We start from the raw sequence: 18,685 nt of genomic DNA on the forward strand, positions 1-18,685 counted from the left end.
CTGTGTGGTCCAGCACCGTGTCACCTCTTCTCACAACAACACAACAAGCACCTGCCAGAAGAAGAATCATCTGGAGGCTCTTCTCGCTATGGCAGCAGCAGGTCCAGACTCCTAACTCCAGCAGGGTGAAGTCAATGGGGTGTTCATAGGTCCAGGTGGGTTCTGCCTCATTTATTGGGCCACAAAACTTGCAGAAGTTCCTATCAGTCTTATAACCGGCCTGTATCTAAAAGACACAAATACGGCTGAGGCACTGCTATTGGCTTACTTTTTCCGACTCCCGCCAACACTTGAGGATGAAGATGTGAGCATAGATGTCCTCCACACAGATCCAGCTGGACAGGCTCAGGGTCGTGTCTGTCCACACCCAGTCCATCACAGCCCTCAGCTCCGTCAGGAAAGGGACAAGGCGGAACCTGTGGAAACCAAGTCTTGTTAGAAGGACAGCTGTGGGCTGGCCCCATCGGCGGACAATCTTGCAGGCTCATGGAGGTCCTGACTGTCACTGTTACTATAAAAATTCAACACGGAATACAACTGCTTTTCATTATCAGTCCGTTAAGGAATGGTATTTGCCTTTTCCTTTTTTTTTTTTTTTTGGCTGATGGTTTTAAAAAACTTTTATAAATACATTTGAAAGTGTCTTCAATTTCTTTAAGTCTTACAGTTATAGTTTTCTTCGTATAAAACTTAAACTTCTTTGGCTAAATTTATCTTGAAGTATTTTATTATTTTTGATGCTCTTGTGAATGGGAGTGTGCTGTGTGCTCAGCTGCTCAGTGGTGTCTGACTCTTTGCAATCCCATGGACTGAAGTTTGCCAGGTTCCTCTGTCCATGGGACTCTCCAGGCACAAATACTGGAGTGGGTTGCCCTGCACTCCTCCAGGGGATCTTCCCAACCCAGGGATTGAACCCATATCTCTTGCATCTCCCACACTGGAGCAGGGAGGAGAGGGGGAGAGTCTTTACCACTAGCGCCACCTGGGAAGGCTCCCCTCCTGCCATGGCCACAGAATCACTCCCCAACCCTGGCTGCCCCCCCATACTCCTACTGCCCCCGGCCCCCCATACTCTGCGCGTGGCCAGGATGGCACCGAGCACCCTCACCCCTGGAACAGGAAGAGGTTGACGTAGTTGTAGCTCTTGGTGAGGAAGTTGCCGAGGACCCGAGTTGGGTAGCCGCAGCGGATCTGGTAGGCGGACAGCCCGAAGTACACGCACTTGACGAAGTACCACAGCTGCGCAACCAGGTTCTGGCTGAACTTCCTGGGCGAGAAAACAGAAAAGTACAGGGTGGGATGCTCTTCGGGTACAGAAAGACACCAGTTAGGGTGAGAGAAAAGCCTACTCTTCCCTCTGGCTTCTAAAGGCAGGTCCTTATCACAGACGTCTCAGCCGCATTTGGTTGGCAGGAGTCATTCCTAAGCTAATGACATCCTCCAAAGCTGGGAGAGCAGTGTGGTCACCCGAAGAATGCCCCCAGACCCCACTCTAAGATGGGCATGTCCTCACCCCAAGAACCTGAGAACGCATGACCTTCCTTGGCCAAGAGGACTTGACAGACACGCTAGGGTTGGGGACCTGGGGTCGGGAAGAAGTATAGCTGCCCAGGGGGCCCCACAAACAGGCCTTAGCCGGACAGCCTTGCTCGGCTGTGGGCAGGAGATGTGGCAAGGAAGAGATACAGGGTTGGAGAAGGAGGAGGAGACCCTGAGCATCTCTGGAAGCTAGAAGAGGTCAAAAGATGGATTCTCCAGGGACTCTCCAGAAAGGACCGTCGTCCCGCCCACATCGTAATTTCAGTCCAGTGAGGCCTGGGTCTGCCCCCTGGCCTGCAAAGCTGTAAGACAATGCACTTGCATTTAACCCTGACTTTGCAGTGGTACTGATTAACCCCTATCCTCTCCTTCCCTATGCGCTTATCCTTACAAAACATTTCCTTCCCCTATGGGTTCCAGGAAAGTGCCCCCACAGCTCCAGTTCCCAAGGCCTCACCTCTCGGTCACGCCAGGCAGGATGAAGAACATCCAGAAGTGAATCCCAAACACCAGGATGACCTGGAAGATGACCTTTCCTAGGACAGTCTTCCTGAGGTAGAGCGCCCGGTCCACCACCATGGTCCCGAACTGAATGAGCACCATCACCAGGAAGGGCCCCGGCACCTGGTCCTCGGACAGCGAGGACGTGATGTCGGCCGCAGCCGAGTGTTTCTGGGGAGGAGACCGCAGGCTCAGTCCTGGACGCACCCACAGGACAGCATCGCTCATCCCCGCGGTGTGGTGGCCTCGGTCCCCCACCTACCCCAAAGGCCCAGAAGCCGAAGACAATGATGACGAAGTCCACGGTGTCCGCCAGGAACATAAGCACGTACACATCGGTGACGGCGCTGTAGTCGGGGTGGATGAGGTCGTAGAAGAACTGCCTGATGGGCACGTAGAGCTGCAGGGTCCTAGGGGACAGACGCCCAGTGTGGGCTGGGTGGAAATGCAGGACCCCCAGAGACCCCGTCACTCTGCCCTCTGCTGCCCTCCCGCACAGCTCGCCCTCCCCTGCTCCGGCCTCAGGACACTTCGCTGGGGGCAGGGGCCCCTGCTCTGCCACAGACTCTGCACAAGTTCACAGCTTCTGTCCGGAAGCATAACGGAATGGTAGCCCTGGAAACGAGGGGCTGGTTTGTGCCCTGATTCAGTTGCTCTCCACCTGTGAGACTTGGATCCTGCTACTGAGCCCTGTGTGCTTTCCTCTTCTGTAAAAGGTGTAACGAGACCCGAGGGACAGGGCTGCGGTGAGAGTGACAGGACCCCGTGGTCCTGCTGGCCCCGGTAGATGCCAGGAGCCCCCTCTCCTCCCCTTTCCGCCCTTGTCCCCAGGGCCAGGCATCATCCTGGGCTCTGGGGCTCAGCCTCCTTCATCCCTGTGCTTCCACTCTGGCTGTCTGCCAAGCCTCTGTCCCTTCTCTTCATGGTCCGTAATTCAAGACCATGTCCAGGTGAGCACAGCCCTTGGTCTCAGAGCTCAGGCTCAGGACCAGCCTTGAGGCACCGGCCCTGTTTTCACTCCCGTCTGCTGCCGGTCTGCCTCCCTGATACCTGGGAGGGGGGCCCTGTGACCTTGGCTGGTGACCCTGGGCTGCATGAAGGACAAACCACTTCTTGAATGCACCTCGGCTTCCCTCTAGAGGGTGAGCATATCTCTGAGGACCTTCTGATTTGACTTCACTGCCTGTCTGGTTGGACTCATTCATGTGCCTGGAATTATATACCATGAGCTAGTGTGTTTAGAAGTGCAATGGATATAGAAACGAATCATCCTATTGGAAAGTGATTCTTGAAAGCAATATCATGGTGGGGCATTTTGTTCTGCCCAAAGCTGATGACACTTTTGATGGGAGAGGTCACTTCTCAAGCATGTTGCCTTGGGCTGTTGCTGAGGAAGTGCCCCCAGTCCCCAGGTATCCTCACTCATTCACTCACTTCTTTATGGTAAAGGCTTTTGCTTTGATTAAGTGGTCCTGCAACTTCTCCATGTAAAGTTCCCGTCTGCTCTTCTGCTTGACGCTCACGACGCTGCTTCCTTTCTGGCTGCTGTTCCGGGTGCTCGTGCTGCCTGGAGACAAGAAGGAACTGAGACGCGCCCTGAGTTGTGCGTCTGTTGCCGTTAACTGTCGCAGAAGCCCACCAGCTCCAAGACAGAGGGACAGTTGGAGGCTGGTTAGAGGGCAAGATGCACAGAAGCCTGTCAGAGCAGCGGCGGAGAACTTGGGATCTGCACCCCTACTCTAGTTGCACGGCCAAAGGCGTCCGTGGGCTTCCACACCCACCTGCCTCCTTCCTGGGTGGCTGTGGGACCTCTGTCCCAGGAAGAATTAGACTGGGGAGCAGTTTTCTCCTGCTCAGTGGGGTCCCAGGTTTTGGTCGTGGGTCTTCTAGCCCAGGTCCAGGACCATGCCTTTTTTCAGGACCAAACTTCTCTAACTGTAAAACCAATATGAGATGGCCTGCCAGTGTTGGCCAGAGAAAAGATGAATACAGAGGGTCTGGAGAGCTGCAGACAGGAGTGCTGGCAACACAAAAGCGCAGTTACCCCAAGAGGGGTGACGCACGTGTATTTTCCTGTCACTGGCTGTTCGGTAAGAAATTAGTAACTAACGTGGGAAAAAACTAGGTGGTTTGACTTAAAGTTTCTATTGATTAAATCTAAGTGCACTTTCAAAATAAATTGTGATGCACAGCATTCTGGGCACACCCGGCAGAATCTCTGGGTATGATTGACAACTACCCTGTGTCCGACACTCACTAGGTACGAGGCAGCGTGCTGGTCACTTTTCACCAACACCTGAAACCTTTGTCCTAGGTGGGGGCTGGAGAATTCAGACAGACACCCTAGACAGGGATGTGAGCGCCCCAGGCCACACAGCTCAGCCAGGATTTGAACTCTGTCTGGTTACAAAGTACATTCATTTCACATCGCAGTATCTGCTGCCTTGACAGCACGCAGCTCCCTTGCCCCTGACCCCTGGCACCAGGGAGTAACTCTGCTCAGGGGTCCTTAGAGCGACACCACGCAGCAATACCTCTCTTGGACCTATTCGAGGAAAAGCTGGACCCCTGTGATGTCTGGGAGCCGCTGCTGGAGCGCTTCCTCCGGACGGCAGCCGGCTGCTCGGGGAAGGTCACGTGCACTGACTCCACGGACGCAGCCAGGTTGATGGACTTGAGCGAGTCGGAGGAGGCCCTCCTGCCATGGCCGAGGGACAGCTCGTCGTCTGAGTCCACTTTGTCTGAGCCGCTGTCCACGATGTCGTCTTCATCCCAGAGGCCGTGACACTGAGGAGGCAGGAAAGGGACAGCTCAGTCCGCTGTCCAGACAGAGGCTGGGACTCAGCCCCGTGACATCCAGGCCACCAGCGTGTCCCTCAGGATCGGAAACCACACGTCGAACGGGGCGACTGCAGCCAACAACCCTGCTGGACAGAGGAGACTGCTAGGAGAGCACGACCTAAGTGTTCCCACAGAACACCGACCAACAGGCAGGCGAGGAAGTGGTGGATGTGTTAACTAACCAGACGGGGGTCCTTTCACCATATACACGCTTATCAGTCACCACATATACACTTCTGATACCTTACAATTTCACTGGCCAATTATACATCAACAAAGGATCCTTCAGTTAAAGCTATGGTTTTTCCAGTAGTCATGTACAGATTTGAGAAGGCTGAATGTCAAAGAATTGACACTTTCAAACTGCGTTGCTGGAAAAGACTCTTGAGGGTTCCTTGGACACCAAGGAGATCAAACTAGTCAATCCTAAAGGAAATCAACTCTGAATATTCATTGGAAGGATTGATGCTGAAACTGAAACTCCAATACTTTGGCCACCTGATGGGAAGAGCTGATTCATTAGAAAAGACCCTGATTGAGGGCAAGAAGAGAAGAAAGTGACAGATGAGATGGTCTGATGGCATCACTGACTCAACGGACACGAATCTGAGCAAACTCCAGGAGATAGTGAAGGACAGGGGAGTCTGGTGTGCTATAGTCCACGGGGTCACAAAGAGTTGGACATGACTTAGCAACTGGATGACAATACATCAACAAAGCTGAAATTTTTTTAAAAAAGATTAGAAAACCAAAGCAAGTTCAGGGATCCTAAGAAAGCTTATTATCTACCTATATGTACTTTTGCAAACTCATCACACCCCAGTGACTCACGAAAGACCCCCCGCCTCCCCAAGCCAAATGGAGCATTAGGGACTGGCAGTTTGCAAGGTTACAGAAGGCAGAGGGAAGATCTTGGTCATAGTCCACATAGGTAAAAGCCTGTGTGAAACAGCCCAGCAAGTGGGATAGAGGTCAAACACACATTTACACGTATGTGTGTGTGCATGTATGTGTGTGTTGCAGCCTGGCGGAGCAGAGACCAGAACCTGTCCCATGACTTGAGGGTGCGGCAAACTGCGCCCTTGTGATTGTCCTGGTAAGCATACTGAATGGACATTCTTGGGGCGGACGTGGTCTCTGCTCCACTTCACTGCATACCCCTGCGTCCATCCCCATGAAAACAAAACAAGATGTTCCTGATCAACAGCAGAGCCTTTGCTAATCAAACTCCCCAGTATAGCTATTCCCTGATGATCTCATGTGACTTCTGCCAATAAAAGTGTGGGCTGAAAGGAGCCATTTTGTCCTTCTGTCATGGACAGCAAGAGGGCTCCTTGACTCCCGCTTGCCAAATTATATATGTCTGTCTTTCCATTACTCGCTCACCCCTGTTTCAGGTCTTTCTCACTCGCTGTGCTGGGTGTGGCATGTGTGTGCCTTAACTTAGTCCAAGCTTGTTCTGAAAAGGAACTAACAAAGATACTACTTGATAAAATGAATGTAAGACATGTTATATCAATACAAGGAGACACAGTTAAAACAAGAGAAGGAAAGTGAGATTCTGACCATAGGCATATCAATACATCCAAGGCATGCTGTATGACAATCTCTAATGTGTAGACTTAAGTAGCGTATCACAGGTTCAGCTTATATTTCACAGTGTTTGAGACAAGGAACCCCACAGATGCTCAGCAGGATGACAGGATGTGCAGATCCCAAGAAAGTTACCCTGCAGACCCGTCTTCCCAGAGCAATGCAGGTATGGCTTTCTCAGAAGCGGCCTCTCTGGGAGCACAGCTTAGGATCCCAAGGCCTATGCATTGGGCAGTCTCTCACTAAACCAGGGGTTTCAGAGCAAAAACCATGAGAAAAGCAATGCTCCTAAATGGGGGTGGGCCAAGGTCAGGCTGGAGAGGAGACCTCAAATTCTAGCCCCGCAATGATCTGCCTTCAACTCAGGCAAGACTTGGTGGATCCAGTGGTAAGAACCACACACCTTTCAGGCAATTCCCACAAACACGAGATAATCAGGGCCTTCATCCCAGGGTGGGCTTCACAGGTGGCACTATTGGTAAAGAACCTGCCTGCCAATACAGGAGACATAAGAGGTGTGGGTTCGATCCTTGAGTCAGAAAGATTCCCTGGAGGAGGGATTGGCAACCCACTGCAGTATTCTTGCCTGGAGAATCCCGTGGACAGAGAAGCCTGGAGGGTTATAGGCCATAGGGTCGCAGAAGAGTCAGACATGACTAAAGCAACTTACAATGCATGCGTGCATCCCAGAGTAGAAATAGGGGGAAATTTCCCCCAGTTGATCACAAACTCCATTATTGAGTACACAGTGTTGAGAAAACAAATGAACAAAACTGTTAACAAAGAAAACAAGCGCACACAGACAGACCTCGCCCGTGGCCCCCAGCCCCTCGCGATCCCAGCGCTGCGTGCTTGGGGACAGCCCGGGGGTGGTGGGCGGGCAGTGCGATCCCAGCGCTGGGTGCTTGGGGACAGCCCAGGGCTGGTGGGCGGGCAGTACCTTTAGGATGGAGCGGTGGAAGAAGAGCGCCAGCAGCTGGATGAGGTCGTAGAGCACGTAGGCGTCCTTCTTCTCCACCCCGATGATGTTGGGTGGGTGGTAAGGCTTGTCCTTGTTCAGTTCCACATTCTTGTTCCAGGGGAAGAACCCAAATTGGAAGAAGTACTTGACCACAATGGCCACCTGCACAGATGTGAGAAATCAGAATAAATGATGCCCTTTAAGAATAGTTCTAGACGAGGAACAGTGATACAAAACTTATGGGGAAAAGTCTCATTTCTGGTGCTGGGAATGCACACAGCATGTGGAATAACGAATTCTCCTTCCACAGATACTGACTTCAGGACAAGGCCAGAACCACACCTCCAGGGCCTGTGACTACAGACACATCGGGGCCGTGGAGGTTATTCCTGACTTGGCTCAAATGACTTCTGCTATTGTCAGGGAGTGGGCTAGTTTCTGGGCTTCCCAGGTGGCACCAGTGATAAAGAACCCACTTGCCAATGCAGGAGAAATAAGAGATGTGGGTTTGATCCCTGGGTTGGGAAGGTCCCCTGGAGAAGAGATTGGCAACCCATTTCAGTATTCTTGCCTGGAGAATTCCATGGACAGAGGAGTCTGGAGGATTACAGTCTATAATGTCACAGAGTTAGACATGACTGAAGTGACTTAGCATGCATGCAAGGGCTAGTTTGTGCTGATTCAGTTAGATACTTATACGAATATTCAGCTATTAAATGAGGTCATTAGGACAAATGTGAACAGCAGGATCTTTATTCTGCAAGTATGGCTTTAGTTTGTAATCTTTAGGAGAAAACTGCACAGGCACTATAGATAGTTTTCACTTTATTCTGCTCTCTTTCCTCTCAGCATTTTATTGCTCACTGGAAGTTCTCCTCAAAAAGAAATAAAAGCAAATGAAACAAAACCTTGCCAGCCCAGGGTATAAACGTGGAGATGTTTGTAGAGATTGACTCTGAAACACTCCTCCAATGTCTGTATCATCAGGGTTAATTGCATCCAACTGTATTTCAAGTGTTCACTGTACTGTTTGATCCAATGTCCACTCACTGACCATTCATGGCCCTGGCACCGTGCCTGTGTCTGCCTCGTACTTACCGTCTTGCTGGTCAATATCACAGGGCAAAAAAAAAAAATCACAGGGCAGACACCAGACCTCAAAAGCCTCCCCCACCACTCACCAGCTGGATAAAGTGAAAGTGTTAGTCACTCAGTTGTGTCTGACTCTTTGCAACCCCATGGACTGTGGCCCCCCAGTCTCCTCTGTCCATGAGATTCTCCAGGCAAGAATACTGGAGTGGGTAGCCATTTCCTTCTCCAGGCAATCTTCCCAAGCCAGGGATCAAACCTGGGTCTCATGCATTGCAGGCAGATTGTTGACCGAATGAGCCATCAGGGAAGCCCACTTTGGGCCAATTATTTAATCTCATAAAGGCTGTTCCTTATTCCTTTTTTATGGAATGATATCAGCTTCTATGTTGTGTGAGGTGTGAGATGTGAAAAGACAACTATAGTTCTCAGCACCAACAACTGCTGGTTATAATCACATGCTGACCTAAGACGATTCTCTAACTGACTATTTACATGAAGCAGGGGTCAGGCAGGTCCACTGGAGGGACGCCTACCTCCGTGTAGACGATGGCCATCATCCAGAAGCGCCTGCTGGGCCGGGGGACGGACAGCATGGCCCAGAGGAAGATAAGGATGGGCAGCACGAGGGTAATCATGGAGGCGGAGACCATGTGGTTGAGGATGATGACAAAGTAGCACACCATCTCAGAGCGGGCCACCAGCGTGTTGTACAGTGCGTAGAAGAGCAGCAGGAAGCGAGGCTGCCCCACGTAGAACTTCTCTGACTCCTCCAGCTCGTCGTCATGGAACATCCTGCCAGAACACTGGCCTCAGTTCCTCCCCAGCACTGATTCCACGTGGCGAGACCTTGCCCACCCCTCCCTGCTGCCTGGGTCCCCAGGCGTCCTGTGCTGTCAACCTCCTGTCATGTTACAGAGACAGAGGTGAGCACGCATGTGGCTCTAAATGTCTGGGGGGACCTTTTCCACGTGGTCTCTGCACCCAGTAGCCCAGTGGACACTAAGGGTCACTCCCAGCTCCACTGCTGTGGCCGCAGCTCTTACTTGTTCAGCAGCAGCTCACTGGCTGTCAGCTCATGGGTCAGAGGTGGCAGGATGCTGGCCTCCAGCCGATCCGAGCGGCTGTCATCCGGGCTGACTTCCATGTGGGTCTGGCCGGCTGAGTCGTCCCGGGAGTCGAAGGACAGGCGCTCAAAGCTGACAGCCTTGCTGTAGGATGGCGGGGCCTCCACGTCACCATCCTCCGTGGGATCCTGTGGGGACTCGGCCTCCCGGGCCCCCTCGGGCGCCTCCTCGTCCTGCTCAGCCTCCACTTCCTCGATGGTCTCCGTGGTCCCCTGGCGCGAGTACAGCATCGTGCACTGCGTGGGCTCGCTGTCAGGAGACACGGAGGGCACCGCCTGGCCTCAGCAACCCCTACAGCCTCCTGCGGCACCCATGGCCACGCACCCAGGCACGTGGCGGGGATGCCTCCTCACTCCCCACGTTCCATCTGCTTTGCTCCTTCTGGATAATCATGTCTGGGTGCAGAGACGGGGGAAGGGTGCTGGGTGGCAGGTCCCAGGGCGCCAAACCCTCTCGTGCATAACTTTTCAGTCCCGTCGATGGTCCTAGGCAGCAGGCCCACTGTTTATTTCCAGTCAAGACACAGTGAGCACAGTGCACCTCCCAGAGCACAGATTGTAAAGAAAGGTACTCAGGGAAAGCAGATGTCTCAACTGGCTGGGTCCACAGGTCCACAAAGATGCACTCTACTCTCAACAGACCCCACACCCTTAAGGGGAGGCCCAGAATGGTGGACCATTGGCAAGACAAAGCCTGCCTCGTTGTTTATGCTGGCTCCTCCCTGCACTTCCATCCTGTGCCTTTTCTCACTGGTGCCTCTGACACCTGACTGGACGCTCACCATCGTGCTTTTCCTGGCTCCCCACCACCTGGCACATGGAAGCCCCGCCCACCACTTTCTGCCCCAGGGTCTCTCCTGGGGCTGCACCCACCCTCCCCTCTGACTGCCCTTCCGCTTTCTCCTCCCACTGGTTTTGCGCTGCCAGCTCCTCTTCCAGCTTCATTTTCCAGGAGCCCCTCTGTCCTGGTCTTTACTCTACTTCTGTGTCCTGTCTTCCCTTTTGCATCTCTCCTCCCCTTCTTAACTCTTCCTGACAGGTTCATGCAAAAAACACTGGAAACAAAAGTACAGCAGCCATAGCCGTGAAATCAAGGTCTGCCTGCTGTGCTGTGTACCTCAACACACCCGGCCCTGAAGAGAGGGGGAAAAGTCACCTGAAGATCCCGAGTATACGGGGTGTGCAATGATCAGCTGTTAGGCTCTGAGAAGGTGCTGCTCCTTAAATGGTGTGTGTGAGCAGCTGGGGTCATATCGCTGAGACGCTTAAAGGTGCAGACTGTACCCATTTCTCTTGTCATGGACACTGGTGCACACACATGAATGAATGAATGCATCTGGCTGAGCCTTGAGACTGAAGAGCCAGAATTGCATGAGCTCTTGATCCTAATTCAGGGTTGTTCAGGGCCCCAGGACTTTGGCCCTACATGTGCCTACAGCACATTAGGGTCTCAGAATGCCAAGACAATGCTTTTGGCTAAGACTTACCTTGATTAGACATGACCGTGAAACTGACTGGTCACCCAGTTCACAGTTTTCAGACCACTGGAACCAGCCCCACACCAGGTTCTAACTTCCAGAGGGACCATAACCTATCACAAGAATGCTCTTTATGGTTTTTGATGAGGTCTGACCCCAAAGTGATTCAGGTAAATCCTGGTACGTTCAGGAATCAGCAGATTGGAATGGCATAGCGTGTGCCCACCAGAGGACATCTTAAATGACCATGGCATTCCCTGAAACGCCAGGTGCCAGCCTCCTGAAGCTCTGAATGTACATACGTACATAGCTGCTGGAGACAGCTGACTTGCCGACACTGCCCTTAGATTAGGGGTGGGTTATTTGGGTGGTTATTTGGTGTCAGGATAAGCACAATACAGCTTGTGCTTCTGTGCTCCTGTTGATTTTTCAAAGAACAGCTTTTGGATTTTAAGCAAGTGATTTCATTTCTATGCATGATTATAGTTTTTATCGTGAGGTTTAATGAGAAAGCATAAGCCCAAAGTAATCTTTCCCAAACCAAACAAGTTAAGGTCTCCCAAGGTAATACATTCTACTGCATAATAATATTATTTTAAAAACAATGGTTGAATATATTCTAACTTGCATGTCAGTTGGGCATGTAGCATGTGGACAAATTCATTCTGTATTGACCAAATGTGACTACATACAGGATTTGGGATTAACTCCTACTGTGTAGATCTTTGGACAAAATTATGAGAAAGTTTCCTACTCTTCCTGACCCATTTTTCCCCCTGAGGACTGCCTACAGGCACCCTCAACCAAGGAGGAAACATGCTTGCTCCTTTGGAAATAGAAAGTGTGAAATACTTACAAAATGGAGGAGAATGTTTATAGTAGGATTTTTAAGAAACTCCTAACAGACAAAAAGCAAAGAGCGGTTAGTTGAATAGAACGCTATCCTGGGAACGACCAGTTGTGTCCCAGGAAGGATGCTGGTTATGCTTTCATTAGTCATGCACCTTCTTAAGACAAAAGTGAACGAAAACACACAGGTCACAATAACTCATCTGTGCAATGACACGGAAGGGGCTGACACGGTCACAGACAAAGCATGCACGGGTGAGCACCTGGAGCCTAAGCTGGTGCTCTCGGCGGACGAGGAGGACACATCCATGCTGAGCATTTTACGGAGCCCGGGCCGAGCGCGCTCACTCGTTTTAGGCACAGTTTCTGGTCCATCTAAATCATCAAGGGTGGACTGCCTTGAGAACAGCATGGTTGCTTCCGTGTAGCAGCTAGCAGCGCAAACAGTTACAGAGACACAGTGTTAAAACAGCGCCGGAAACAGGAGTCACACACGTCAGAGACCCAGATACCGCCATGCAGCAGACCACATGCCACTCCAGCACCACGGACAGCGGCCACCGCAGCGGGGCTCCGGGACAGAGAAGGGAAGATGAGACAGGATAGCACTGGGCTGGGAACAGAACTGCTGACAAAGGATGAAGTGTTGCTCTCTGGGTGGGACAGGGAACTAGAATAATGACAAGTCCTGACCTGTCTCTCACAGAGCAAAATTCATCTTTACAATTGTACAGCTGAGGTGTTTTTTTTTTTTCAAAGACAGGAAATATATTTTATTCAGAGCCCCCCTTCCCCAATCCTGAGTTCAGTTCTTAAGCAGAAATACCTGCTCAAGTAAAATTTATATAAGAATGCCATTTAAACAACATGGTTTCCAAAAGAAAAGAAGGAAGCTCAGGATTGACTGCAACAAACTGAATTTTCCACCCCATTTTCTGAGTGATATTCAGTCGAGCCAAACTGGATGGCTTGGAGAAGAGATGCTGGTTTGATATGCAACTGGATATAAACCAACATCGAAAAGAAAAGAAAAGAAATGGTAAAAAGGCAACAACACAGGAAGTCCAGCAGTGGCAGGGCATCTGGTCTGTTAACTGTTCATTGAGCCCAATGAGTGATTTTCTCTGTGATCACATTCTAGGTCTCGGCAGATGTCAGCAGGGTGAGATCCCACTGGCTGAATCCTCAGCACCTGTCACTCGACACTCAGGGAGGAAACTGAGGCAGATTCAGGGCTGAGCTGCTACTGGGTGATCCCAGTAGCAGCCAACAGCTCAGATGGAGGCATGATTGCAGTTCACATGTGGAGTTGAACCCCAGAGAAGAACACCCCCTGAAGCTGTTGACATGGAGGCTCCTGGGGCACTGGCTTCCAGCCTGAGAGCGAGTGACCCAGCTGACCTTTCATGTTACAGACAGCTGATTTACTGGATGAACATCAGCCTCTAGTGATTGCACCAGGGGACCTATTGTGTGCCGGCCACACAGTAAGTGCCCTTAGTCAGTGACTGTGGGGGCAGAAATGGAAACCATTCAATATGAGGGAGTGACCTCTGGGGTCCCCTTTAGGGGTGGGGAATTTGAGGCGCTCATGGAACTGTTAAAGGGCTTTCAGGTTCTCAGAGTCATAGCAGCCCCCACACCCAAGTGCTCTGTGGGAGAACACCCTGACTGCATGTCACAGCCACATGGCCAAGACAGGACCCAGCAATGGGAGAGGGAAGGGACAAGGCGAGCAACCAAACGGTCTCTAATAAGGATTTTAAAGAACAACCCTAACTCCTTTTGATGCCAACTCATCCTGAATAAAAAGAGGAGATAATGGTGAGATGAACTAGAAACATAGTGGACATTGATTACCTGCCGGGGTTTAGATAAATCCCTTCCCCTTCTTCTGGGTCTCAGTCTCATCATTTATGAGATGAGGGAACTAGATCTTTGAGCTTCCGTACTGTTTCATATTTTCAGAGGTGGATCCCCCAGCCTTTGAGGAGTTTGCAGCAGAAAGAGGCTGTGCACCCTGACCCGCCCGATTTTCTGTGTGGAATCAATGCTCTGACCACAAAGTCCTCTTTACCTTGTTAATTCTTGGGTGATTTCTGCCACCATGCAGCCCGCCCTCAGACCCCACACTACTGGGTTATTTGCAGTGGATTAGCTTGTCATCCAATCCAGGACAGTTTTAAAACTGAAAGGGATGAGCAGGAGCTTTACAAAAACAGGTGACAAATCTAACTGATGTCCTCAGGTCATTGGAGCCATCCCAGGGGCACACAGCACACACCTCAAATAATAAACACTCTGCATGTATCTAGGAATATTCCTTGGAATGTCACCAATGTTTCCTGAAGGAACTTTATTTTCTGGGAAGGTAGAGGATATCTGATTTCATACATCTGGATTTGAAAGAAATCGTGACTGTTCCAGTAAGTCAAACGGAACATAAGCACATTTGTTAGGTTCCTACTCTACTGTCTGCTGAAGGGAAAAGTGGGTGAGATGGGGCGGGTGGGACAACTCCTTGCAGGTTGGGTCCTTAAGGGGCTGGGCCACATAGAGCGTGTGGGTCCCCGCACCCCTGACGGGGGTGATGCTACCTGCCCCAGGGCATAGGTGTGCTGACGGCAAATGCCCACACCGGGGTCCCTCCCAGAAAAGACCACTGCTTCGTCAGAAATCAGCGTGGCTTCCTATGGACTCTGTTGCAGACACACAATTGTTTGGAAATTTGAAAGTTTCCTAAACAAGAACAACAAAAAAATGGAAGTTTTCCTTGGCCTTTAAGAAGAAGGAAAATATGTTCACTCCCTTACTAAGGGCATAAATGACCAATATTGTGTCTCCCTTTTCTTCACATTACAAATAATGAGTAAAAGGACATTGAAAATAATTTTAAAGGTGTTGGTTTTCTATTAGTAAGTTTGTTGATGGATTGACCATTTAAAAATGTTGGAGTATTTTGACAGTCTTTGTTAAAAGGCAATCAATGAATTTTAATATCTCCCACCTCACAGGTTTTGACTATGGGGGCAGATTTGTCATCTTGGATCAGATTTAAAGGCAGTTACTTGATTTTGTTTTAGCCAGTCTTTGTTTTCTTTTTCCTCTTATCCCTCCTAAAGTTGTGGTTTACAATATTTACTCACTTTCTTAACTAACCATATTATCAGTTGTTACACAGCTGAAAGTTACTAATCCAGGAATCATGTATGTTTACTTTATGAACAACTGATTTTCAGTTCACGTTCTAATTTTCTGTTTGATTCACTGGGTTGAGAGTTTGGTTCTGGAGCCACTATTCTTAAGCCAGGCTCATGCGTAAAATTCAGGAAGCCTGTGAAACGCCTGAAGTTCTATGGGGAAAAATGTGTAATTATGTGTGATTTTCCCCTTTGGGAACTAGTCTGCAGCCTTATGCACTGTCATAAGAAGTTCACATCCCTGTCAAATGGGGATGATAACAGTACATCTCAAGGGGTCTGTTAAGGAAGAAGTGAGGAAACCCCCACACAGTGCAGCCCCGGGGAAGGGTCAGTGCAGGGGCCCGTGTAAAGCAGGGGTGTGACCACACAACTCGGAAGGTGGGGCCCACAGAACCACTTCTCAAATTTTTACGATTCCTAATCATACAGTAAAATTTCTGAAAGAAGATGGAGAGCAACAGGTGGCAGAAGACTCTAGAACAGAAGATACTTTGTGGAACAGCGTTTTAAAGGCATTGAAGATGCAGTTCTCGATACAGGTACTCATTTTGTGTCAGGAGGCTCATCTGACTTAACTCCAGCTTGGAAATCCCAGTCCTGGGCCCGTGGGTCACATGGGTCTTTCTAATAATTTATGATTGATATCTGCTTCTCTCTGCTTGGACCAGGGGCAGCGATGCTCTGCTGGGCCATGTCCACGGAGACAGCCCAGAGCAGCTGGGCACTCCCAAGGTTCTGATTAGCCTGCACCTCTCCCATCACCTCTCACCTCTGTCATCCCTGTGGAAAGCAGCACCACTGTGGAGCATGTGACCTACCTGGAGATGCTGTCGTGGGAATCCAAGCTGTCCATCCTGTGGGCAGTCTGGGCACCTGCAGCAGTGCCAGCGTGCTCGTCGATGGTGTCCAGTCCCGACTCCCTGGACAGGTTCATGATGTGGTTCTGGTAGTACATGTGGATGCTCTCCCGGGTTGGGACGTTGCCCTGCGGAGAGGGAGACACTGTCACAGCCCTGTGCAGACATCAACGCTTCTCAGTACGGACAGCCCTCCCCCATCACACACACCTTGAGCAGGATGAAAAGCCAAGTTAGTCAAGCTGAGGATTGACGTCAACTCACTGAATTAATGGTGCCAGATGCTACTGGGTCATGCTGAACAGGGAACCCCTCCTAGTTTAAGGTTGAAGATGGTCAAATGTACAACTTGCAGTTATGAAATAAATAAACCATGGGGATGCAATGGTGACTAGAGTTAACGATACTGTATTGCGTATTGAAAAGTTATTAAGAGAATAGATCTTCAAAGTCTTCTTCACAATAAAATTTATAACAGGTGCAGTGATGGAAGTTAACTAGATCTACTGTGGTTATCATTTTACAATATACATAAATACCAAGTTATTATACTGTAAGCCTGAAATGAATAAAATGGTATATGCCACCCACATCTCAAAAAATAAAATTAAAAAATTAAAAAGGAATCCCTTTTCATATGTTGATAATTTTGCTAAGTGAGAGTAACCTTTCCAGCCATGAACTTTTTTTTCAAATGTAACCTAGAAACCATCTATGCCTATGTTTTGTCTTAGTCACTCAGTCATGTCTGACTCTTTACCAGCCCATGGACTGTAGCCCGTCAGGCTCTTTGGTCCATGGGATTTCCCAGGCAAGAATATTGGAGTGGGTTGCCATTCCCTTCTCCGGGGATCTTCCGGACCCAGGGATTGAACCTGGGTCTCCTGAGTTGCAGGCAGGTTCTTTACCTTCTGAGCCTCCACATGTGTATATTCCTAATTTTCCCTATGAGAAGTTTCAGGCCAAACTTCCCAGACTAAAGCACATGATCCTTTATGAGATACAACAGAATCAGTGCAGCTGGGAACCATGGTGACGAGAGGTGACAGAGTGAACATGCTGGCCAAGATCCTAGGACTGTGAGTGTGGGTGTGTGTGTGTGTGGTGTGTACATTATCATTCTGAGCATGGAAAATACTGAAATATACCAAAAAAGCAGAGGGGTTATGCAAAGACTGGAGAGGAAGGATTTTGTCTGAGCCTCTGTGGAGGTCTGGACCCTGGCTTTTAGAACTTTTGTGACTCGGGCAGAAGCGAAGCAGGGTCTCGAGCAGGGCTACCTTCTTGATCTCTCTGGTCAGCATGCAGCGCTCGATCCTCAGGACAGTGGAGATGTCGAGGTGCTCCCTGGAGATGGAGTTGAGCCACGTTGTGAAACTGTCCACGGTTGCCAGAAACAGGACCCAGGTGAACTTCAAAATATTAAAGATCCTCTTGATGATGTTGTCTAGGAGGAAGAAGAGAACTTGATTTAAAGGGACATTGCACCCTCAGTCATGGTGCTGTGTGTGGAGCAGTGGTGTTTTATCAAAGGCAGCCCTGCCTGGTTTTGTCCTTGACCCTGACATGGAGAGACAGGGCCGTGGTGGGGACGGGAGGCACTGGTGTGCACAGGCATGGAAGTGGTGGGCAGGGTTTTCCACACCTGCACTGGCAGCACCCAAACCAAACTCGGATAGAACTGTTAACCTTTGGTCAACGTCGGGAGACGCATTAGGCGTTACTGACAAAATGGAGGCATGGCCCCACACCCCCACCCTTTGTTCCGTAGGCACGGACCCGGAATGAAGGAGTTAGGCTTTGTGATTCTGACTTGTTTTTTCCTTTTCTTGGCTGAGTTGACTGAAGAGAATATTAAGGTGCTTATTGTTTTTGAGAGGAGCATAAGAAGGCATAAAGCCTTCTGCAGCTGTGCTCAAAGAATAATTCATAAAGTTAATCACTGACATTTGTTTAAGGACTTTTACAAAAAAGTGTTCCAGGGTGAGCACACAGGCCCCAGCTTGAGGCCATGGGAGGGACTGCTATCTGAAGCCCATTTGTGAGAAAAGTGTTTATAGCAAAGGAGTTTGCTGAATTTAGGGCTTAGGAATAATTAAAATAGAAGCTAAAGATATAAGGATTGCTGTAATGTTAGCATATTCTACTATAGCTTATAGAAATTAGGGACTTTAGAGATATTATTAGCTAGAAGCCCTTTCTAAGAAATAGTGAGCTTAGGATACTAGGGGCAAACAGGACTTAGAAAGATAAATAAACTGAGGAGTGTGGTATGCAGCCCAGACATTAGCATGAGTTACAGGTTATTCACAAGGACACATGAGAAGAAGTAGATAAGCGAATTGCTGAGGCAGGAACTCCTTTTGAGGGGCAACAATGATTTATGGAGACAACAAATCTGGGTCAGTGGGAACTGAAAATATCAAACCTCTGACCTAATGCTTTTATAAAAGTATAAAAGAGAATCATAAGCTTGAAATAAACAGGCAGTCCAAGAAAAATGAGAAGCTGCCTCAGTTTCTCGCAGACACCGCCCACCCCTTCAAGTTGAATCCCTGGCTGCTGGAGCTGGACTCCGGCAGGTCAAAGCTTCAGTCGAAACAGGTCCATATAGAGACACCAGGTCTAATTAGAAGTACAGCCTGCAT

The 18,685-nt window shown here is 49.7% G+C and overlaps 1 protein-coding gene across 7 annotated transcripts in view; it reads right to left on the minus strand.

The window, feature by feature from the left end:
* Positions 1–18,685, minus strand: part of PIEZO2 (piezo type mechanosensitive ion channel component 2) — a 252,980-nt gene that overhangs the window by 11,199 nt on the left and 223,096 nt on the right. For 4 of the 7 annotated variants that reach the window (XR_015153974.1, XM_086373218.1, XM_086373217.1 and 1 more), the window contains 11 exons: positions 17,318–17,484; positions 15,999–16,165; positions 9,571–9,900; positions 9,061–9,319; positions 7,415–7,597; positions 4,575–4,827; positions 3,475–3,607; positions 2,303–2,450; positions 1,997–2,211; positions 1,109–1,267; positions 269–416 (listed from right to left, as the gene is read on the minus strand). Coding sequence is in view for 5 of the 7 variants with exons in the window: in XM_086373218.1 (XP_086229344.1) it covers positions 269–416; positions 1,109–1,267; positions 1,997–2,211; positions 2,303–2,450; positions 3,475–3,607; positions 4,575–4,827; positions 7,415–7,597; positions 9,061–9,319; positions 9,571–9,900; positions 15,999–16,165; positions 17,318–17,484 (2,162 nt within the window). In the remaining 2 variants the exon portion in view is untranslated. Of the gene's footprint in view, positions 1–268; positions 417–1,108; positions 1,268–1,996; positions 2,212–2,302; positions 2,451–3,474; positions 3,608–4,574; positions 4,828–7,414; positions 7,598–9,060; positions 9,320–9,570; positions 9,901–12,166; positions 12,409–15,998; positions 16,166–17,317; positions 17,485–18,685 lie in introns of those variants that run through there. The other 3 variants (XR_015153975.1, XM_086373219.1, XM_086373221.1) reach the window with 2 other exon arrangements.

This window comes from Bos grunniens, chromosome 24 (genome assembly GCF_055505025.1).
Source record: "Bos grunniens cultivar Pamir isolate PY7600 chromosome 24, Bosgru_T2T1.0, whole genome shotgun sequence".
Taxonomy (NCBI): domain Eukaryota; kingdom Metazoa; phylum Chordata; class Mammalia; order Artiodactyla; family Bovidae; genus Bos; species Bos grunniens.